We start from the raw sequence: 24,642 nt of genomic DNA, 5'->3' as shown, positions 1-24,642 counted from the left end.
ATCTCTTTCCTACTTATTAATATACAATGAATATTTTCCATATTCTTTTCTAAAATGTTAACAAATACAAATTTTATGATTATGGCACAGGTACTGAAATCTCTCTTTTTGGGCCACTATAAATAGTATTTGATTGAACACCCTTGTAGTAAGCATTTTGGCAAATTCAATTATTTTCTAGAATAAATTCCTAGCATGGAGGTCACTCATATCCTTTTGATCATCTTTATTTTTTTTCTTCAGATTTGTTAAAATATGATTGATATACAGCCCTGTGTAAGTTCAAGGAGTATATAGGATAATGATCTGACATACATACATGATGAAATGATTACTACAGTGGGGTTAGTGAACCTCCATCATCTCATATGACATAAAATTAAAGGAAAAAATGAAATTTTTCCTGTGATAACTCTTAGGATTTACCTTAACAGCTTTTAAGTATAACATACAGCAGTGTTGATTATATTTAGCATGTTGTACATTATATCTCTACTACATACTTGTCTTATAACTGGAGGTTTGGAAGTTTGTACCTTTTGACTAACTTCACGCAATTCTTCCTCTCCATCCCCCCCTCAACCCCCACGCCCCTCACCCCCGCCCTGCTTCTGGTAACCACAAACCCGACCTCTTTTTCTATTTGGTTTTGAAGTATAATTGGTCTCTGCTTTTTTAATATGCTGTCTAGATTGGTCATAGCTTTTCTTTCAAGGATCAAGTATCTTTTAATTTCTTGGCTGCAGTCACCATCTGCAGTAATTTTGGAGCCTAAGACAATAAAGTCTCTCACTGTTTCCAATGTTTCCCCATCTATTTGCCATGAAATGATGGGATCAGATGCCATGATCTTAGTTTTCTGAATGTTGAGTTTTAAAATCATTGGAAGGAATGATGCTGAAGCTGAAACTCCAATCCTTTGGCCACCTGATGCAAAGAACTAACTCATTGGAAAAGACCCTGATGCTGGGAAATATTGAAGGTTGGAAGAGAAGGAGATGACAGATGTTGAGATGGTTGGATGGCATCACTGACTCAATGGACATGAGTTTGAGTAAGCTCTGGGAGTTGGTGATGGACAGGGAAGCCTGGTGTGCTGCAGTCCACAGGGTCACAAATAGTCGGACATGACTGAGCGACAGAACTGAACTGAACATTCATTTTGTGTGTGTGTGTGTGTGTGTGTGTGTGTGTGTGTACACCACATCTTCTCTATCCATACATCTCTTGATAGTGACTTAGCTTCTTTTTCTGGCTGGCCATGTGGCATGCAGAATCTTAGTTCCCTGACCAGGAATCAACCCCGTGCCCCTGCAGTGGAAGCTCAGAGTCCTAACCACTGGACCTCCAGGGAATTCCCTGGGACTTAACTTTTGATCAGCTTTAAATTGCTGCTTTCTGAGAGCAATACCCAAGGAAACTTCTTTTAGCAGATGTACAAAGAGACATGCACACACACAAAACCCCAAAATAATTGATCAAATAAATGGTATATTTACTTACTTTTCCCTTGGTGCCCATTTTCTTTGGGAAATTTGCCTTGGAAGTTTCTCTCTGATTTAAGAAGCTCTGCTGCTTCTATCCAGGGTGCTCCGTGTCCTGTAATGAACTAACTTTGAATAAATAGCATTTCAGCTCTTGTGTTCTCCAATCATTTTCTCTCCTTTTTTGTTTGCTGTAATCTGAAACTTTGCCCATCTCTTCACGTCATTATTTGTACTATCTTGTTTCAGCTGCAAACCCTCATTTCTTCCAAATGTTATTGGGAGATTTTCGTTTACTTGTTTTTTTCTTCCTTAATTGCAAAATATAAGATAACATAGAAAAGTTCATTAAACTTATTGGATAAGTCAACAGATAATTATAAAGGTCATTAAAGCTATTAGATAAGTTATCATATAATTATAAAATTAACAGATATCTCCAGTGCCTCAGAATCCCTCCTATATCCATCCTTCTCTTTCACAATCCTAGTAATAATTTCCTTGTATTTCTTTTATGATTTATGCTTCTCTGTACAATATAGTTTAGTTTTACAGATTGGAAGTTATATGGATAGAATCATAGGGCATGTGTTCTTTCATGGCTTTTTTCCCCCCTCTCAACTATTTTTGTGAGATTTAGCCACATTGCCTGTAGCTATACTTTATTTTAATTATTGTAGAGTATTCCATTATATGAATACTGTAGAGTATTCGATTATATGAATTGACCACAATTTTTTTCATCCATTTTCTGTTTTATAGTGAATCAGGATTGCTTAAAAGTTCCTTTCATGTATTCTTGTTGTGTTTGTGCTTGAGTTTCCTTAGGGAAAGTTCAGGGCTTTTATGCAACCAACATACCCTATTAAGGCAAAGCCAATTGTTAAAATATTGAAATACTTTTCATCCTGTTGGTAAAAAGCCATAGTATTCTACTATCTTCTCCAGAGAGATAGTAGAGCTATCTTTATATTAGTTAAATATCTTTATATTAGTTAAAACTTTAACTAATATTTTATTATTGACTAAGTTTTTCTATTTCAATTTTTAGAAGTATGATTTATACTCTTCGTTTCTACTTTCTCACTACTCATGGTTTCACTTCTCCACTTTCTGGTTTCCGTCTCTATATTTTAATTGAAAATTCTTTGGAAAATTGTAAATGACCTCATTTTTTTAAAAGTGACCTTTAAAAATTTCTTTCTAGTGTTTGATTTTTCTAGCATTTCTTATTTTATTTTAAGACTTCTTTCTCTTTAAACCAAACTTTTGCCAGGAGTTTCTGTTTGCTCTTAGATGTTTCTGTTTTTTCTTTAGGTGTTTCTATTTTAATAGTGTTCACAAAATAATTTCATTTTCTTTCTTGACTCCAGGCTCCTTTCTCTAGCTTGCCTGTTTTGGCACTAGCATCTCCATTCTCCTGAAACTCCACTTGACCTTGCTTTCTGCATTGTTTACAAGCTTTATGTATTCTACCTCTCATATGCTTTTCATTTCCTTCTTTCTGTTTTTATTATTACATTTAGATAAGATAGATAAGAGTAATCTAACGTATTGCTTATGTCATCACAATAGCCTTTTTTTAAAAACTGATTTTCCTATGCAGAGCTCCGTCTACCAGTCTGTGTTTCAAAATGTTGTTAGATGAGTATTCTCTCTCTCTCTCTTTTTTTTTTAGCTGTGTGCATAGGGTTCTTTATTCTCCACAGAGTGACACATGCTAAGGTGGGTTGGGCTTGGGCTGACATCCCCATATCTACAGAACTGAATAAAGTCTGAGAAGAAGTCTGATTTGCCTTGATGTGGAGGGGAGCTGGGGAGGATGGAGATGGATGTGACAACCAGGATGTGTTCAGTCCTGTGCTGGTTCTGGCCTGGAATGTAGGGAGTTATGGCAGCTCTCAGGGTGGTCAGTTCCAGGCAGGAGTGACCTGCTGGGCTTGGAGGGCCTTCTGTACCACATCTTCCCACTGGGCATCTGATATCTCATGAGCCCAGGCAGGAACCCCTGGCGCAGGCAGGCTTATGCCAGCCATCGTCCTTTTCACCAGCTCTACATGTTCTGGGTCCATGGGAATAGAGCTGTGGTTGTTCAATGCTGTAGCTCCCTGCTTATCTTCGTCCTCACTTTCTAGTGGTGGGTCTGGCAAATGAAGCCCCAGGGCCTCGGTCTGATCTTGAATATCAGCAACTACATCTTCTCCATCCCCCATTGGTGCCAGTTCCACCTCCTCTGACTCAGGATCTTGGTTCAGAGGCTGGTAGGAGTAGCCAGCTGGTCCTGCCCCTCTTTCCTCTTGTTCTTCCTCTGGTTCCTCACTTCTCCAATCCCCAGTGCCTTCCATGGGACCCCGATGTGGCCCCAGTTCCTCAGTCTGATTGGGGAAGATACATTCAGGACCCACGGTGTCTCCCCCTAGAACTACTGCTGCCATTGGGCAGGGGCCGCTCAGAGCCCACAACCCAACCCTAGATGAGTATTTTCAACAATTTTTATTATATCATTCTCTTGGTCTAACACCATCAAGAACTCTCTAATCCCTACTGAATTCTCATTCTGGCATTCAAGACCATTTATCTACAACCCAGGTTGTGTTTCAAAACTTATCTTCCAGCCTTCCTCCAATGTACTGTGTGCCTGCCTTCCTGCCTCCATGATTTTATCTAAACTGATTCCCCTGATTAGAACCAACCTACTGCTGCCAGTTCTGCCTACTAAACTAACATATTCTTTTTTTTTAAGATTTATTTATTTTTGCTTGCACTGGGTCTTCCTTGCTCTGTGCCAGCTTTCTCTAGTTGTGGTGGAGTGGGGGAGCTATGCTTTAGTTGCAGTTGTGCGCTTCTCATTGCGGTGACTTCTGTGAAGCATGTGCTCTAGGGCATCTGAGCTCAGTAGTTGTGGCACACACCCTTAGTTGCCCCGCAGCATGTGGGGCAAGTGGGGCATGATCCCTTTCCAGACCAAGAATCATTGAACCAGTGTGCCCTGCATTCGTAGGTGGACTTAATCTCTGGACCACCAGGGAAGCCCTGAACTTATTCAGGACCTTAAGAACATATTCTTAAGGTTTCTTTTCTGATACCTATCTTGCCATTTCTAGCTCTTCTATTCAGGATGATCTTTTCCCTCTTTGAATCCCTACAGCATTCATTGTGTTTCCATCCCCTTATTGCTCACACATAGATAGCTACATGAAGCAAAACTACTCCGTCTCCAGCCTCCAGTGTCCTTAACTATAATGATTGTATTTACTTACATTTTACACCCTTCAGAGAATACTTCAGAGTCCTGAAAGATACTAGGTACTTATTAAATGCTGGGCAAATTGAGTATTTACCTTGGAAACCCAATATGTTTTAACATATTTTCTGAATGTTGGGTATTTACCTTCTTTCTGCCTTTCTTTTTGTGCTGCACTTTGATGAACTTCTTTGAAGATGGGGACTGTCTTTTATATTCTTTCATAAAGAACCTGCTAAGAAGTGTTTTGAGTGGAAACTTGATAAGAGATATTGAAATGGTAGAACCCTGGGATTTTGAATGTGAAGGTGTCTTCCAATTCTAAAATTAATATTGTAGATTCTTTCTATGAGGATGGCTTTACCTTCTCTAACAGTTGATTTTCGAACTTGTAGTTCTCAAAATTTCTGATGTTATATATGTTTAAAGTATAATCTCTCACCCACTGAATTAGTATAGACATTATTTTAATAGTAATTCATTAATCTCAGTATAAACACCCAAACAACATATTTGGAATCCATGATGGTTCAAACTGAATTTGTTGTGTTTCTACACAAACTAGCTCTTGCTTTTTAATGCATGTTTTCTCTATTTCCTATATCTAATTATGTTTCTCTGATTTTAGCTTTTATTTTTTTTACAAGTTAAAATCTCTGATATTAGTTGAGTTTAGTTCCTCAGTCATGTCCGACTCTTTGTGACCCATGGACTGCAGCATGCCAGGCCTCCCTGTCCATCACCAACTCCTGGAGTTTACCCAAACTCATATCCATTGAGTTGGTGATGCCATCTAACCACCTCAAACTCTGTCATCCCCTTCTCCTCCCATCTTCAATCTTTCCCAGCATCAGGGTCTGGAGAATTCCATGGACTGTATAGTCCTTGGGATTGCAAAGAGTTAGACATGACTGAGCAACTTTCACTTTCACTTTCTGTGTATTCTTGCCACCTCTTCTTAATATCTTCTGCTTCTGTTAGGTCCATGTGATTTCTGTCCTTTATTGAGCCCATCTTTGCATGAAATATGTCCTTGGTATCTCTAATTTTCTTGAAGAGATCTCTAGTCTTTCCCATTCTATTGTTTTCCTCTATTTCTTTGCATTGATCGCTAAGGAAGGCTTTTTCATCTTTCCTTGCTATTCTTTGGAGCTCTGCACTGAAATAGATAATGAGTGAGAACTACCATATAGCATAGGGAACTCTACTAAATGCTCTGTGGTGACCTAAATGGGAACAAAATCCAAAAAAGAGTGTGTGTGTGTGTGTGTGTGTGTGTGTATCTGATCCACTTTGCTGTACAGCAGAAACTAACATTGTGAAACAACTATACTTCAATAAAAATTAATTAATGAAAAATTTGCTTTTAATCCAACAACTAATTTTTTCAGAAATTACCAATATCATACACTGTAACAGAATGTGCATGACAGATGGGATATAAGCTTGCCTTCCTTATTAAACTGGCTGTGTAGTTGAAAATGTCTGTAAAATATAAAATTATTCTTCTATATCTCAGTAGAGTTCAAATTATGAAATTCATTTTGTGCTTCATGGCAGCTTCCTGTTAACATGAATTTCAAAAATTATTGGCTGTGCTTAATATCAATTCCTGACTTTTAATAAAAAAAGCGTAAACATTAAAAAAAAATGTAGACTGTAATTTCTTACCATTTCCCTCTTTTGTCCTCCTAGTCACATGACTACCATTGTAGTCTATTTCCTCAGTATTTCTTTTTTGTTTTTAAAAAATGAGATGAATTCATTTAGTTAAAATTCACCATTTTGACTATTTTAAAGTATGCGGTTTAGTGATTGTTAAATATATTCACAATATTATGCAGCCATCGTGAATACTAATTCCAGAATTTTTTCATCACCCCGAAAAGAAACCCCATACTTAGTAGTTTATTTATCCCTTTGCCTATCCTTATGGCAACCACTAATCCACTTTCTGTCTTTGTAAATTTGCCTGTCCTGGAAACTTTATTTAAATGGAATCTTACAGTGTATGGCCTTTTGCATTTTCACTTGTCATAATGTTTTCAAGTTTCATTCATATTGTAACATGCATCAGTATGTCCTCCTTTTTTGTTGCCAAGTAATATTATATTGTATGGATATACCACTATTTATTTCTATTTTTTCAGTTGATGAATATATTTTTTCACTTATTGGCTGTTATAAATAAATATTCTGCTAAAATATTCATGTACAAGTTCTTTCACGTAGAAAACATATCTTTTCAATTCTTTTGAGTATATAGCTAAGAATGAAATTGCTAAGTTAACTCTATGTGTAACTTTTGAGCAACTGCCAAAGGTTTTGTCATGGTTGCGCCATTAACTTTTCCACTAGCAATGTATGAGGCTTCCAGTTTCTCTACTCTCCATCAACACTTGCTATTTTTTTTTTTCTCTCTTTCATTGTAGCCATTCTAGCAGGTGTGAAATAGTATTCCTCACTGTTTCTTAAGTGGTATTTCTCTCACAACTTCTTCATTGACCTTCTGGTCTCTTACTTCTTCAGAATAGATTTCCAAAGGGACATTAAAATCATTTAATTTCCCTATTCAAAAATCTAAATGGTTGCATAATAGATCTATCAAATTAGATATGAATTTGCTATCCTTTAACTCAAGGATTTTTAATCTACTAATATGTATGGAGCTACACTTTGGTTGCTAATGCATTAGTTTTCAACAAAGCTGAAAAATTCAGCTGTCACCTGACTATCTCTTAATATTGTCCTTTTACCTGACTTTGTTAATTTTGTTTCTTGTACCTCCACTTCTGTAGGTGAAATGACTACTTTTCCTTCAAGGCTTATCTCAGAAATCATCCTCCAAATGAAGCCTCTTCTGATCCTTCCATTCTTTCCCTTATTTTGAACATCCAGAGTAATTGCTATCTTATTCTGCCTTATAATCTGAAACACTGAGTTCTTTCCTTGACCTTCCTCCTTAGTACAAAGACTTACTCATCTTGTGTCCCTGCAGTGCCTTACACATGTAAAATATTGAATAATGATCAACTAATTTGGAATTGTTCAATGGTTTAACAGATATTAGATGAACTTTTTGAGGTACAGAGTGCTGTGTGGTACTGAAATGGAGCAGGACCCTATGCTCCTTCTTCCTCATGTCCTCTGCCAGCCTTTTGTCTGTGGAAAAACTTTAGCCAAAGGATAAATTTAATCAGAAGTGAGAAAAAGTAGAAGCAAAGAAAAACAATCTGACAAGACTAATGAAAATTTTGCAACTTGTTTTATGTCCTTGGATATGTTTCAGTGTCACTTGGTTTATAGTCTATGGGAACTGGATAGAATTTGTACCCTGCTGTTGTGTGAAAATTGTATAAATCTTAAATTATGTTGTATTGGTTCATGGTGCTTTTCAGGTATACACTATCATTCTACTTTTCTTTGTATTCATTCTATTAATTTTTGAGAGTTTGTACTGAAATGCCAACCAAAAATCTTAATTTAAAAATAAGGGGAGGGGGGAACAAGATGGCAGATGAGTAGGTGGACATGGAGTACATCTCTCTCCACGGATACATCAAGAATACACCTTCAGACACATAAGTGCATGCAAGACACCAGCTGAGAGTGGACAGGAGTAACTGACCAGTGGAAAAGAATATATAGAACCATGCCAAACTCGGTAGGACCAAGGAACTAGAGGGAAAAACAGGAGTGTTAGTAGTACTGGACCTGCCCTCAGCAGGTGGGAGAACTGAAGCAGGGGTTCAATCCCCACATTGGGGCAATTGTCTGAGTCAGAGGAGAAACATTTAAGGCTGAGAGTGAAACAGCTGACCTGTGGCAGCCTAAGTGGGATGAGAATCAGACAGTCCTTGCCACAGCCATACATACCCCAGACAGGAACCCTGGTTCCCTGGAAAGTGCAGTGGCTGGGAGCTGGAGTTTAGGGATTGTGGAGCAATCCCAGAGTGAGGGCTGCTGTTGACTGCAGAGAGACAGATTGAGGGGATGTGAGGGAGGAGATCATGGTTGGAAATGCTGGTGGAGGAAAGCCAGGCAGCCATGGAAGCAAGGCAGTACTGCTAAGTCACACGCAGAGGGTGGAGCCATCACCATAGCCTCTCTCTCCCCACTTGCCAGCATTGGCAGGTAGAGAGGCTGGCCCATCAAACACGTGATGCACTGAACTAAAGAGTAGAACCTCACCCAGGGTGCCCCTTTAAGGGCCTGATGCACCGACCAACAGAGGAGGACCCCAGGCAAGGGAGCCCTCTAAGTACCTGAATGGGCAGAGCTACAGAGACAGACTGGCCAAAGGGGCCTTCTGTTTGTCAGCTACAAGAGGCTCGAAAAAAGACTCTAATAGGGCTATAACTCCTGCACCTGAGGCAGTCCGTGTCCCTGCACACTAGGTGCCGCCAGGGTCCCCACAAGCCAAGCAGCTGTGCGACCCTCATGCTCAATTCTCACTGGGGCAGAGCTGCCACAGGCAAAGAAAGTCATGCATCTATGTATGCAGGGTCTCTCCACTCGTGTTGGACTCTTTGTGACCCTGTAGACTGTGTGGCCTGGCAGGCTGCTCTATCAGTTCAGTTCAGTCGCTCAGTCGTGTCCGACTCCTTGCGACCCCATGAATCGCAGCACACCAGGCCTCCCTGTCCATCACCAACTCCCGGAGTTCACTCAGACTCACATCCATCGAGTCTGTGATGCCATCCAGCCATCTCATCCTCGGTCGTCCCCTTCTCCTCCTGCCCCCAGTCCCTCCCAGCATCAGGATCTTTTCCAGTGAGTCAACTCTTGGCATGAGGTGGCCAAAGTACTGGAGTTTCAGCTTTAGCATCATTCCTTCCAAAGAAATCCCAGGGTTGATCTCCTTCAGAATGGACTGGTTGGATCTCCTTGCAGTCCAAGGGACTCTCAAGAGGCTTCTCCAACACCACACTTCAAAAGCATCAATTCTTTGGCACTCAGTCTTCTTCACAGTCCAACTCTCACATCCATACATGACTACTGGAAAAACCATAGCCTTGACTAGACGGACCTTAGTTGGCAAAGTAATGTCTCTGCTTTTGAATATGCTATCTAGGTTGGTCATAACTTTTCTTCCAAGGAGTAAGCGTCTTTTAATTTCATGGCTGCAGTCACCATCTGCAGTGATTTTGGAGCCCAGAAAATTAAAGTCTGACACTGTTTCCACTGTTTCCCCATCTATTTGTCATGGAGTGATGGGACCGGATGCCATGATCTTCGTTTTCTGAATGTTGAGCTTTAAGCCAACTTTTTTGCTCTCCTCTTTCACTTTCATCAAGAGGCTTTTTCGTTCCTCTTCACTTTCTGCCATAAGGGTGGTGTCGTCTGCATATCTGAGGTTATTGATATTTCTCCCGGCAATCTATCAGGGAAAGGGTATCTCCAGGTAAGAATGCTAGAGTGTATTGGCCAATACTTGTTGCCATATCCTTCTAGAGCACTACATTTCCTGTTGCTCTAGCTGTCAACTCCCCTGAGTACCTGGTGCTGTCAGAACCTCTGCAACTCAAGCAGCTGCACCACCTCCATGCCTGGCCCTCACAGGGGCAATCCCAAGTCCTCCAGGGCAGCCTCAGGAGCAAACCCCAGTGGATGACCCACATGTATAGGTGGAAATGAAACCACAATTGAAAACCAGGGGCAGTGTGGCTAAGGAAGACCCAAAACCTTCCCACCTCCTGTACAAGCTGCAGATTAAATCCACATGATCAACTATGCAGACTTTGTGTCTATGGTATATATAAAAGGTGATTGAGAACTCCCACACAAACAAAACAAAACAAAACTAAACAAAAACGCACTAGTTCTGATAGCTGTGGACATTGGAGGCAAAAATACACAGGAGTAGGATCAGATTAGAATCTGAGCTGCCCCCACAGCACTTCCAGAGATCAGCACAGTGTTGAAGGGCAATCTAGGGAGGTAAGGTTATCCTGCGACTCCCAGTGAGGGAAAGGACTCTGATAGCAGTGACTCAAGAAAAATGCTTATTATTCTTATGTTTTGACTTGTTCTGCAGATTCTTTTGGAATTTTTTTCTTTTTTCTTTTCCCTTTTTCCTCCCCTTTATTGTAGTTGTCGATTTTGTTGACTCTATGGAATCCAATTAAGCTTTTGAGCTTTTTTTTCCCTCAGTCACATTTTTTTATTGTTGTTATAAACCTCTGCCTCTATATTGGGCTTTTGCAGTTCTATGGAGTTTCTCTCTTTTTTCCCTTTTCTCTTTTAAAAATTTTAATTTAAAAAAGTCTATTTTTTTTTCTACACTTATTCCTTTGCTTGCTCTTCCTGTTTCCTTTTCCCTTGCAGTTAATCTTTAATGTATATAGATATTCTTTATCCACCTCTATTTAACTTTTCATATCTATTCCTTCCTTCTTTTCTTTCTCTCCTTTCCTCTCAATATATTTGTTAGTTTTATTTTCATTGCTTTATTCCCCAATTGGCACCTTGCTTTAATTTTGTTTTCTAGTTTATTCTTTAGTTAGTTTTGTTCTGGTAGATATAATTTTTGGTTTCCTTCTTGGTCATTCTATTGTACTTTATTTTTGTTGGACTGTTTTGATTTGCTTATGGGTGTGTATATATATGTGTATATTCACTCACACTTCTTTTTGTTGTTAGAAACCTCTGCCTCTACATTTGGCTTTTGCAGTTCTGTGAAGTTTTCTTTTTTTTCCTTTTTTCTTTCTTCTTCCATTTTTTTCTTTTCTGTTTTTTTATAATTTTATTTTTTAATTCTTTTAAACCTGCTATATTTTTTCTACATTTATTCCTTTGTTTGCCTCTCTACAGAATCAACCCCAAACAATTAATAAAATGGCAATAGGAACATATATATCAATAATCACTTTAAATGTAAATGGATTAAATGCTCCAACCAAAAGACATAGACTGGCTGAATGGATACAAAAACAAGACCCATATACATGCTGTCTACAAGAAACCCACTTTAGACCTCAAGAGGCATATAGACTGAAAGTGAGAGGGTGGAAAAATATATTCCATTCAAATGGGAAGCAAAAGAAAGCAGGAGTAGCAATCTTCATATCAGACAAAATAGACCTTAAAATAAAGAAGATTACAAGAGATAAGGAAAGACACTGCATAATGATCAAGGGATTAATCCAAGAGAAAGACATAACAATTGTAAATATCTATGCACCCAACATAGGAGCACCTCAATACATAAGACAAACACTAACAGACATAAAAGAAGTTGACAGTAACACAATAGTAGTAGGAGATTTTAACAACTCACTCACACCAATGGACAGATCATCAAAACAGAAAATTAATAAGGAAACACAAGTCTTAAATGATACACTAGATGAGATGGATCTCATTGATATCTTCAGGACATTCCATCCAAATGCAGAAGAATACACTTTCTTCTCAAGTGTACATGGAATATTTTCCGTGTAGACCACATCTTTGGTCACAAATAAAACCTCAGTAAATTTAGGAAAATTGAAAACAAATCAAGCATCTCCTTTGACCACAGTGCTATGAGACTAGATATCAATTACAAGAAGAAAACTAAGAAACACAAACACATGAAGATTAAACAACACGTTTCTAAATAACCAACAGGTTACTGAAGAAATCAAAAGGGAAAACAAAAAATTTCTAGAAACAAATGACAATGAAAACACGACAACTCAAAACCTATGGGATGCAGCAAAAGCAGTTCTAAGAGGGAAGATTATAGCAATACCATCCTACCTCGAGAAATAAGAAAACCATCGAATAGACAACCTAGCTTTACACCGAAAGCAACTGAAAAAAGAAGAACAGAAAACCCCCAAAATTAGTATAAGGAAAGAAATCATGAAGATCTGAGCAGAAAGAAATGAAAGAGACAATAGTAAAGATTAGTAAAACTAAAACCTGTTTCTTTGAGAAGATAAAATTGACAAACCTTTTGCCAGACTCATCAAGGAAAAAAGAGAGAAGAATCAAATCAACAATATTAGAAATGAAAAAGGAGAGGTCACAGCAGACAATGGAGAAATACAAAGGATTGTAAGAGACTATAATGAAAACCTATATGGCAATAAAATAGATAACCTAGAAGAAATGGGAAGATTCTTAGAAAAGTTCAGTCTTCCAAGACTGAACCAGGAAGAAATACAAATTATGAACAACCCAACAAGCACTGAAATTGAAGCTGTGATAAAAAATTTTCCAAAAAGCAAAAGCCCATGATGAGATGGCTTCAGAGGAGAATTCTATCATTTAGAGAACAGGTAATGAAAGAGGAGAGCGAAAAAGTTGGCTTAAAGCTCAACATTCAGAAAATGAAGATCATGGCATCCGGTCGCAACACTTCATGGGAAATAGATGGGGAAAGAGTGGAAACAGTGTCAGACTTTATTTTTGGGGGCTCCAAAATCACTGCAGATGGTGACTGCAGCCATGAAATTAAAAGACGCTTACTCCTTGGAAGAAAAGTTATGACCAACCTAGATAATATATTCAAAAGCAGAGACATTACTTTGCCGACTAAGGTCCGTCAAGGCTATGGTTTTTCCAGTAGTCATGTATGGATGTGAGAGCTGGACTGTGAAGAAGACTGAGCGCAGAAGAATTGATGCTTTTGAACTGTAGTGTTGGAGAAGACTCTTGAGAGTCCCTTGGACTGCAAGGAGGTCCAACCAGTCCATTCTGAAGGAGATCAACCCTGGGATTTCTTTGGAAGGAATGATGCTAAAGCTGAAACTCCAGTACTTTGGCCACCACATGCGAAGAGTTGACTCATTGGAAAAGACTCTGATGCTGGGAGGGGTTGGGGGCAGGAAGAGAAGGGGACGACCGAGGATGAGATGGCTGGATGGCATCACGGACTCGATGGACATAAGTCTGGGTGAACTCTGGGAGATGATGATGGACAGGGAGGCCTGGCGTGCTGCAATTCATGGGGTCGCAAAGAGTTGGACACGACTGAGCGGCTGAACTGAATGCCTATCCTTCTAAAACTCTTTCAAAAAATTGCAGAGGAAGGAATACTTCCAAACTCATTCTACAAGGCTGCCGTCACCCTGGTATCAAAACTAGACACAGACAACACACAAAAAGAAAACTACAGGCCAATATCACTGATGAACATAAATGCAAAAATTCTCAACAAAATTTAGGAAACATATTTGAGCAACACATCAAAAAGCTCATACACCGTGATCAAGTTGGGTTTATTCCAGGGATGCAAGGATTCTTCAGTATACACAAACCAATCAATGTGAACACCATATTAACAAATTGAAAGATAAAAATCATATGATCCTCTAAATAGATGCAGAAAAAGCCTTTGACAAAATTCAGCACCCATTTATGATTAAAACTCTTCAAAAATGGGCATAGAAGGAACCTACCTTTACATAGTGAAGGCCATATTTGATAGCCCATGGCAAACATTAATCTCCACGGTGAAAAACTGAAAGCATTCCCCCTAAGATCAGGAACAAGACAAGGGTGTCCACTTTCACCACTCTTATTCAAAATTGTTCTGGAAGTCCTAGATACAGCATTCAGAGAAGAAAAAGAAATAAAAGGAATCCAGATGGGAAAAGAAGTAAAGCTCTTACTGTTTGCAGATGACATGATACCTTACACAGAAAACCCTAAAGATAGTATCAGAAAACTACCAGAGCTAATCAGTGAATTTAGCAAAGTTGCAGGATAAAAAATCAATACACATAAATCACTTGCATTTCTATATACTAACAATGAAAAATCAGAAAAAGAAAGTAAGGAACCAATCCCCTTTACCATTGCAACAAAAATAATTAAATATCTAGGAATAAACTTACCTAAGGAAACAAATGAACTGTACCTGGAAAATTATGAGACACTAATGAAAGAAATCAAAGATGACATAAACAGATGGAGAGATATTCCATGTTCCTAGGTAGGAAGAATCAATATTGTGAAAATGGCTATACTACCAAACACAGTCTACAGATTCAATATGATCCTTATCAAATTACCAATGGCATTTTTCACATAACTACAACAAAAAAATTCATATGGAAACAAAAAGACCCTGAATAGCCAAAGCAGTATTGAGATAGTAGAATGGAGGTGGAGGAATCAACCTTCCTGACTTCAATTATACTACAAAGCTACAGTCATCAAGACAGTATGGTACTGGCACAAAACAGAAATACAGACCAATGGAACAAGATAGAAAGCCCAGAGATAACCCCATGCACCTATGGGTACCTTATTTTGACAAGGGAAGCAAGAAGATACAATGGGGCAAAGACAGACTCTTCAATAAATGGTTCTGGGAAAACTGGACAGCTACATGTACAAAAAATGAAATTAGAACACTTCTTAACACCATACACAGAGATAAACTCAAAATGGATTAAAGACATACTTGTAAGACCAGAAACTATAAAACTCTTAGAGGAAAACATAGGCTGAACACTCAATGACATAAAGCAAGATCCTCTATGACCCACCTCCTCAGTTCAGTTCAGTCGTGTCCGACTCTTTGTGATCCCATGAATCCAGCATGCCAGGCCTCCCTGTCCATCACCAACTCCTGGAGTTCACTCAAACTCATGTCCATCGAGTCAGTGATGCCATCCAGCCATCTCATTCTCTGTCACCCCCTTCTCCTCCTGCCCCCAATCCCTCCCAGCATCAGGGTCTTTTCCAATGAGTCAACTCTTCGCATGAGGTGGCCAAAGTATTGTAGTTTCAGCTTCAGCATCAGTCCTTCTAATGAACACCCAGGATTAATCTCCTTTAGGATGGACTGGTTGGATCTCCTTGTAGTCCAATGGACTCTCAAGAGTCTCTTCCAACACCATAGTTCAAAAGCATCAACCACAGCTCAAAAGCATCAATTCTTCGGCACTCAGCCTTCTTCACAGTCCAACTCTCACATCCATACATGATCACTGGAAAAACCATAGCCTTGACTAGATGGACCTTTGTTGGTAAAGTAATATCTCTGCTTTTCAATGTACTATTCAGGTTGGTCATAACTTTCCTTCCAAGGAGTAAGTGTCTTTTAATTTCATGGCTACAATCACCATCTGCAGTGACTTGGAGCCAAAAAAAGTAAAGTCTGATACTGTGTCCACTGTTTCCCCATCTATCTCCCATGAAGTGATGGGACCAGATGCCATGATCTTAGTTTTCTGAATGTTGAGCTTTCAGCCAACTATTTCACTCTTATCTTTTACTTTCATCAAGAGGCTTTTTAGTTCCTCTTCACTTTCTGCCATAAGGGTGGTGTCATCTGCATATCTGAGGTCATTGATATTTTTCCCGGCAATCTTAAAGAAAGGCAATGCCAAAGAATGCTCAAACTACTGCACAATTGCACTCATCTCACATGCTAGTAAAGTAATGCTCAAAATTCTCCAAGCCAGGCTTCAGTAATATGTGAACCGTGAACTTCCAGATGTTCAAGCTGGTTTTAGAAAAGGCAGAGGAACCAGAGATCAAATTGCAACATCCGCTGGATCATGGAAAAAGCAGGAGAGTTCCAGAAAAACATCTATTTCTGCTTTCTTGACTATGCCAAAACCTTTGACTGTGTGGATCACAATCAACTGTGGAAAATTCTGAAAGAGATGGGACCTTCCTCTTGAGAAACCTATATGCAGGTCAGGAAGCAACAGTTAGAACTAGACATGGAACAACAGACTGGTTCCAAATAAGAAAAGGAGTATGTCAAGGCTGTATACTGTCACCCTGCTTATTTAACTTCTATGCAGAGTACATCATGAGAAATGCTGGACTAGAAGAAACACAAGCTGGAATCAAGATTGCTGGGAGAAATAGCAATAACCTCAAATATGCAGATGACACCACCCTTATGGTAGAAATTGAAGAGGAACTAAAGAGCCTCCTGATGAAAGTGAAAGAGGAGAGTGAAAAAGTTGGCTGAAAGCCCGATATTCAGAAAATGAAGATCATGGCGCGTGGTCCCACCACTTCATGGGAAATAGATGGGGAAACAGTGGAAACAGTGTCGGTTTTTTTTTTTTTTTTTGGCTCCAAAATCACTGCAGATGGTGATTGTAGCCATGAAATTAAAAGACGCTTACTCCTTGGAAGAAAAGTTATGACCAACCTAGATAGTATATTCAAAAGCAGAGATGTTACTTTGCCACAAAGGTCTGTCTAGTCAAGGCTACAGTGTTTCCAGTCATGTATGGATGTGAGAGCTGGACTGTGAAGAAAGCTGAGCGCCAAAGAATTGATGCTTTTGAACTGTGGTGTTGGAGAAAACTCTTGAGAGTCCCTTGGACTGCAAGGAGATCCAACCAGTCCATTCTGAAGATCAACCCTGGGATTTCTTTGGAAGGAATGATGCTAAAGCTGAAACTCCAGTACTTTGGCCATCTAATGTGAAGAGTTGACTCGTTGGAAAAGACTGATGCTGGGAGGGATTGTGGGCAGAAGGAGAAGGAGACGACAGAGGATGAGATGGCTGGATGGCATCACTGACTCCATGGACGTGAGTCTGAGTGAACTCCGGGAGTTGGTGATGGACAGGGAGGCCTGGCGTGCTGCGATTCATGGGGTTGCAAAGATTCGGACACGACTGAGCAACTGAACTGAACTGAACTGATGAAACCTACAGAAATATGTATCCATAAATATAATAACTTTAAACCTGGCTTGAAGGGGGAGGAATCGTGCTGATGAATTGGGAAAGTGGTGGGTGAAATAAGACAGATTCCTGGAAGTTAACTTGAAACTATAAAGGACAGTATTATTTGGGAGAGCTGGAGCACAGTAGAAAAAAGGTGTAGTTTGTTCAGTAAACCTAGTAACTTAAGTTTCAGGTTTGACAAACTCTTGTTTGTTGGTTTTAATTATTTTCACCTGTGTTCCTAACATCATCTTTTAAGTGGCTTAGAAGTTCAATGACCCATGTTGTTAAGAGACTTTTGTTTTCCCATAATGGTTTTATAGAGCAAACAGGCCTGAGGTCATGGGTCGTGATTTTATAAAGATAATTTAATTTATGCCAGTGAGAAGATACTAAAGTAGTAATAACCAAATGACAGAGCATTTGCTGGTGGCGAAAGCAGTTTTGAGTGAAATGGTGATTTCGTCTTCAGGCAGTAAATCTGGCTAGCAAGATGCAGGTGTATGGCTGTTTGTCTCTGATTCTTTTCCCAAGAGGAGATTGGGACACTCCTCAGCCGGAGTGGCGACACTCTCCCAGCCCCAGACCACTGTTGCTCTGCACTGCTGCAGATTTTCTCATAATCTTACAGTCGAGGCTGTTTAATAAAAAGAAAGATATTTCTAATCTGAGATGGTTTGGGCTAAGACAGAACAGTTACTTTTGGAGGTATTTTTAAAGTGCACATTAGCTGTTGCATTTTTTTCTTGATTGAGGGGAGGGGTGGTGGTGGGATGGAATAAATGGAAGTCAGTAAAATTTACAGAGAAAATTAGCTATTTATGTATTTTTGGAGATGATTACTCTTACACTTTAAATAAGTTTATGTGATTCATCTTTTTAAAGTATAGTTTTGAATACAGATTAATATACTCACATTGCATGAAGTAAACATCTGGCCCATGATTATCTTACTAATTTTAAAGTCCTAAAAAAACAGGATGTTTTTTCATCTAGGGATAAGGTAGTTCTGAGAAAAGAGGCATAAAATTAAACTCATAGGTGGGGCTTCTCTGGTAGTCCAGTGGTTAAGTCTCTGTACTCCCAATACAGGGGGCACAGTCAGGGAACTAAGATCCTGAATGCTGCAGAGTGCAGCCAAGAAAACCCACAAAATCTTCATAGGTGACTGAACACTGTGATGCCAGTTAGTCCTAATTTATAATCGGAGATATACAGGGCCTGTCAGAAATGCATTGCTAATCTCTGCAAAGGCCATATCCTTGCTGATCAGTACATACACTTATGAAACTCAAATTAGAATTCAGAGTTCAGACAAGTCAGTTGGCTTTTGGGAAATCAAAAGAAAGTTGGGTTATTTTGTTTAGAGTAAGGATGGCTTAAATTATTCAAGATATTTTGTGCAAAAAAAAAAAAAAAGATAGAAATCTCTGACTCAAGCTAGCTTCCTAAGATCATTATGACTTTAATTAGATTTCCAGGGGCAGGACTGGCTCTGGAGTTGGTTGATTTAGTGGTTTGGTGATGTCAGTAAGAACCCCGATTTTATTTTTTTCTCTGCTTTACTGTCACTGTGGAATTCATCAAAGGCCCTTTTTCCTTTTGATTACAGTCCTTGATTGGTACTACATGCTTCCTTGTTTGTGTGAAATTGAAAGATGGGGAGAGGGAAGACAAAAGGAAAGAGAAGAAACTGGTTTGAATTTGATGACTGGATTTGCAGTTCCAGAAAAGAAAAAAAACATCAAGGACTTCCCTGGAGATCCAGTGGTTGAGACTTCACCTTCCTGTGCAGGGGGTGAAGGTTTGATCCCTGGCCAAGGAGCTAAGATCCCATGTGCTTCAAGGCCAAAAAAACCAAAACATAAAACAGAAGCAGTATTATAACAAATTCAATAAAAACTCTAAAAATGGTCCACATAAAAAAAAATCTTAAAAAAAAAAGGAAAAAAGTTATATCACTCAGGATGAGGGGTTCTGGAAAACAAAGAAATAAAGCCAGGTATAACCCAGTTAAACTCATGGGATTGTAAGCTAATTAGGCCAACTCAAATCACATGCTCATCTCTAAGCAAATAATTGCAAGGGAATATATTTAAAAGTGCTGTTTGGCTTAATTTCATCATCTGGGAGAAGAATAATGTTGGGAATCAAACAGTATCACAATAAACCTGGATAAATGCTCTTTACTCTTTACTCTAGATATATGTTTACTTAAAGAAAACTAATGGCTCAAAGTCAAAACAATACCTCCCATGAAGAGACATGGAAAAATATTGACACCTACTGAATCAACACACTTTATTTGGTCTAGATTCTAAATTTTCAGGGAGTTTAATGACCATACCTGGTCCCATCAACAAAGATGACTCCTAGCTCTTCATAAATTTAAGGAAGAGGCAGAATCTATGAAGAGATGAGCTAGATAGATTACCTTATAGGTTTTCAATCTTTTGCATTCATCTGTGGTAAATTGCTTAGGAAATTGTCACTCGTATAGTTACATGTGGATAGGATCTCCATCACAAAATCAATGACTTTTTCTATGTAGGGATAAGGACTGGACTAAGAATCAGGAGACCTTGGATCAAGAGCAGACTCAGCCCTTTACTCTTGAGAGTGAATGGTCACCCATGTGCCTAGATTTCATCATCTTAAAAGTGAAAGACTTGAACTAGATCTTGTCTTTTATAAATTCCTTCTAGTTCTAAAGGTGTGAAATTTAAGAAACTATGTTGGAAGAAGGAATGTTTCATTTGGTAGGACCAACAAAGTGAAATCCCAAATTCTTGGGTTGATACTACAAGAATCCTTACTTTCTGATCTTTTGCTATTTCAACCATTTGAAGCTGCAAAGAACATTTACATATTCTAATATAGTTATCTGTCAAGAAAGCTGAATGCTGAAGAATTGATACTTTTGAACTGTGGTGTTGGAGAAGACACTTGAGAGTCCCTTGGACTGCAAGGAGATCCAACCAGTCTGTTCTAAAGGAGATCAGTCTTGGGTGTTCATTAGAAGGATTGATGCTGAAGCTGAAACTTCAATACTTTGGCCACCTCATGCAAAGAGTTGACTCATTGGAAAAGTCTCTGATGCTGGGAGGGATTGTGAGCAGGAGGAGAAGGGGACAACAGAGGATGAGATGGCTGTATGGCATCACTGATTCGATGGACATGAGTCTGAGTGAACTCCAGGAGTTGGTGATAGAGAGGGAGGCCTGGCATGCTGTGATTAATGGGGTCACAAAGAATCGGACACGACTGAGCGACTGACCTGAACTGAATATAGTTAACATATGAATATAGTTAACAACTACGGAGGTTTCATTCATTTTAATTTTTCTGTTCTTGGCATATTTTTGATATTTATATTTCATTCATTTTATAATTTTATTTTGAAATCCTTAAATGTATACCACTAGTGTCCCTAATTAGAAATCTTATTTTTATTTTCCTTGTGTTTTCTTCATTGTTGTCTATTATGGAGTTAGTTTCATTTGTGTCTTAGCTGTAGCATGTAAATTGATTTCTTAGGACTGGTTTCTAAACCCCAAGCCTGTGTGAAGATCATAAACCAGTCCTAAATAATCAATTTAGAAATCTCAGAATGGGGATTGCATCTAATAGGGACCACCTATGCAAGATCTGGTTTAATCAGTAAGGGTCACTATAAAACAGAAATTTTGAGATGGTGGAGGAATAGGATGGGGAGACCACTTTCTCCCCCACAAATTCATCGAAAGAACATTTGAATGCTGAGCAAATTCCACAAAACAACTTCTGAATGCTGGCAGAGGACATCAGGCACCCGGAAAGGCAGCCCATTGTCTTCGAAAGGAGGTAGGAAAAATATAAACGATAAAAAGAGAGACAAAACAGGCAAGGATGGAGATCCGTCCCAGGAAGGGAGTCTTAAAAAAGAGAGGTTTCCAAACACCAGGAAACACTCTTCTCCAGTGGGTCTGTGGCGAGCCTTGGAATCTCAGAGGGCAAAATAACTGGGAGGAAAAATAAATAAATAGTTAAAACCCACAGATTACGTGCCTAACAGCAACTCCCAGTGGAGCAGCAGCCCAGATCCTCACATCCCCCACTAGCAAGTGGGGGCTGGACAGGGAGACGCTGGCTGCATTGCTTAGGGTAAGGACCGGGCCTGAATGCCCCAAGGGCAATCTGAGGAAACTAGCTTGAGATACCAACCGAGACTGTGGAATAGCTAACCCATGAAAAGCCCTAACCTAAGACACTGCCCTGGTGGCTCAGACGGTAAAGCATCTGCCCTAAGTGCGGGAGACCCATGTTCGACTCCTGGGTTGGGAAGATATCCTGGAGAAGGAAATGGCAATCCACTCCAGCACTCTTGCCTGGAAAATCCCATGGACAGAGGAGCCTGATAGGCTACAGTCCATGGGGTCGCAAAGAGTCGGACACGAATGAGCAACTTCACTCACTCACTCACTCACTCAAGACACTGCCAGGCCGGCTCACAGAACAAAGGACTGAGCAGAACTAGCCAGCTGCAGACTGGCCCATCCCCCTCCCGAGACAGGCAGGCGAGGAGAGCCAGAGCTGGAAGGGGGCAATCGCAGACCCAGAGAAGCATCCTATACCAAACTGCAAGCTGATTTCATTGCTAACCAAGACTTCTTGTGATTCTGGACAGTTGACATTCACTGGTAGGGTCACAGCCAGAGATCAGCTCCCCAGAAGAGATACGTGGCACACCTAAGAGCAGCTGGGAAGGGGGAGGTGATAAGTCACAGCCTTCAACTGGGGGCAGCTGTGCGCGCTAAGCACCTGGTCACCGGAGCTGCTCGGACCTGGGACGGGCACAAAACACAGGCCCAACCAAGTCTGCGCCTTTGTGGAGTGCCCGAGAACCTGAACCTGAGTGGCTTAGATGTGGGGAGTGCATCCAAACCAGGGCCCACATCAGACAGTTCCTGGCAGAGCAACCTAGAACCTGAGCAGTGTAGACTGGGAAAGCACACATGCTGTGAGTGGGGGCAAACCCAGTGTGGCTGAATCACTGTGAGCACACGCCAGTGATGTTTGTTTGGAGTGTTCCTCCCTCCCCACAGCACGAATGAACAAGTGAACCTAAAAAAAGTGAGCACCACCGCTCCTCTTGTGTCAGGGTGGAAACTAGACACTGAAGATACCAGAAAACAGAAGAAACTAAAATAAACAGAAGGAACTGCTTTGGAAGTGACAGGAGCAACAGACTAAAACCCAAAAGCCTTCTTCAGTGATCAATGCAAAGAAATAGAGGAAAACAACAGAATGGGAAAGACTAGAGATCTCTTCAAGAAAATTAGAGATATCAAGGGAACATTTCAAAGATGGGCACAATAAAGGACAGAAATGGTATGGACCTAACAGAAGCAGAAGATATTAATTTGAGGTGGCAAGAATACGCAGAAGAACTGTACAAAAAAGATCTTCATGACCCGGAAAATCACGATGGTTTGATCACTCATCCAGAACCAGACATCTTGGAATGTGAAGTCAAGTGGGCCTTAGAAAGCATCACTACGAACAAAGCTAGTGGAGGTGATGGAATTCCAGTAGAGCTATTTCAAATACTGAAGGATGATGCTGTCAAAGTGCTATACTCAATATGCCAGCAAATTTGGAAAACTCAGCAGTGGCCACAGGACTGGAAAAGGTCAGTTTTCATTCCCATCCCAAAGAAAGGCAATGCCAAAGAATGCTCAAACTACTGCACAATTGCACTCATCTCACATGCTAGTAAAGTAATGTTCAAAATTCTCCAAGCTAGACTTCAGCAATACGTGAACCGTGAACTTCTTGATGTTCAAGCTGGTTTTAGAAAAGGCAGAGGAACCAGAGATAAAATTGCCAACATCTGCTGGATCATGGAAAAAGCAAGAGAGTTCCAGAAAAGCATCTATTTCTGCTTTCTTGACTATGCCAAAGCCTTTGACTGTGTGGATCACAGTAAACTGTGGAAAATTCTGAAAGAGATGGGAATACCAGACCACCTGACCTGCCTCTTGAGAAACTGTATGCAGGCCAAGAAGCAACAGTTAGAACCGGACATGGAACAACAGACTGGTTCCAAATAGGAAAAGGAGTATGTCAAGGCTGTATATTGTCACCTTGCTTATTTAACTTCTATGCAAAGTACATCATGAGAAATGCTGGACTAGAAGAAACACAAGCTGGAATCAAGATTGCTGGGAGAAATATCAATAATCTCAAATATACAGATGACACCACCCTTATAGCAAAAAGTGAATAAGAACTAAAAAGCCTCTTGATGAAAGTAAAAGAGGAGAGTGAAAAAGCTGGCTTAAAGCTCAACATTCAGAAAACGAAGATCATGGCATCCAGTCCCATCACTTCATGGGAAATAGATGGGGAAACAGTGGAAACAGTGTCAGACTATTTTTTGAGGCTCCAAGATCACTGCAGATGGTGATTGCAGCCATGAAATTAAAAGACAGTTACTCCTTGGAAGAAAAGTTATGACCCACCTAGACAGCATAATCAAAAGCAGAGACATTACTTTGCCGACTAAGGTCCGTCTAGTCAAGGCTATGGTTTTTCCAGTAGTCATGTATGGATGTGAGAGTTGGACTGTGAAGAAGGCTGAGTTCTGAAGAATTGATGCTTTTGAACTGTGGTGTTGGAGAAGACTCTTGAGAGTCCCTTGGACTGCAAGGAGATCCAACCAGTCCATTCTGAAGGAGATCAGACCTGGGATTTCTTTGGAAGGAATGATACTAAAGCTGAAACTCCAGTACTTTGGCCACCTCATGCGAAGAGTTGACTCATTGGAAAAGACTGTGATGCTGGGAGGGCTTGAGGGCAGGGGGAGAAGGGGACGACCGAGGATGAGATGGCTGGATGGCATCACTCACTTGATGGACTCGAGTCTGGGTGAACTCTAGGAGTTGGTGATGGACAGGGAGGCCTGGTGTGCTGCGATTCATGGGGTCGCAAGGAGTCAAACAAGACTGACCGACTGAACTGAGCTGAACTGAAGTGAACATAGGAAGGGGCCTATAGACTTGAGAAGTACAAGCTAGACCAAGGAACTATCTGAAAATGAACTTACCCCACACTGTCCACAAAAGCTCCAGAGAAAGTCCTAGATATATTTTTACTATTATCATTTTTAAATCAAAAAAAATTATTTTTAGTCCCCTATTACTCCTTTAATTTTCATTTTTATAACCTACTATGACCTTGCAAAAAAAGACCCTATTTTTAAAGCAAACTTCCTATATATATTTTTTATAATTTTT

At 39.9% G+C, this 24,642-nt stretch overlaps 1 protein-coding gene and 1 pseudogene across 2 annotated transcripts in view; both read right to left on the bottom strand.

Moving 5' to 3' along the window:
- The window catches only part of LOC102173738 (alcohol dehydrogenase 4), a 40,430-nt gene extending 38,799 nt beyond the window's left edge, over positions 1 to 1,631 (bottom strand). Inside the window, exon 1 of one of the 2 annotated variants that reach the window (XM_018049289.1) lies at positions 1,504 to 1,631. In XM_018049289.1, coding sequence (XP_017904778.1) covers positions 1,504 to 1,521 — 18 coding nt within the window. In that variant the 5' untranslated portion in view covers positions 1,522 to 1,631. The remainder of the gene's footprint in view (positions 1 to 1,503) is intronic. The other variant, XM_018049288.1, reaches the window with a different exon arrangement.
- Positions 3,395 to 3,933, bottom strand: LOC108636264 (annotated as a pseudogene).

Source organism: Capra hircus, chromosome 6 (genome assembly GCF_001704415.2).
Source record: "Capra hircus breed San Clemente chromosome 6, ASM170441v1, whole genome shotgun sequence".
Classification (NCBI taxonomy): Eukaryota; Metazoa; Chordata; class Mammalia; order Artiodactyla; family Bovidae; genus Capra; species Capra hircus.
This window is presented reverse-complemented; position numbering and strand designations above follow the sequence as displayed.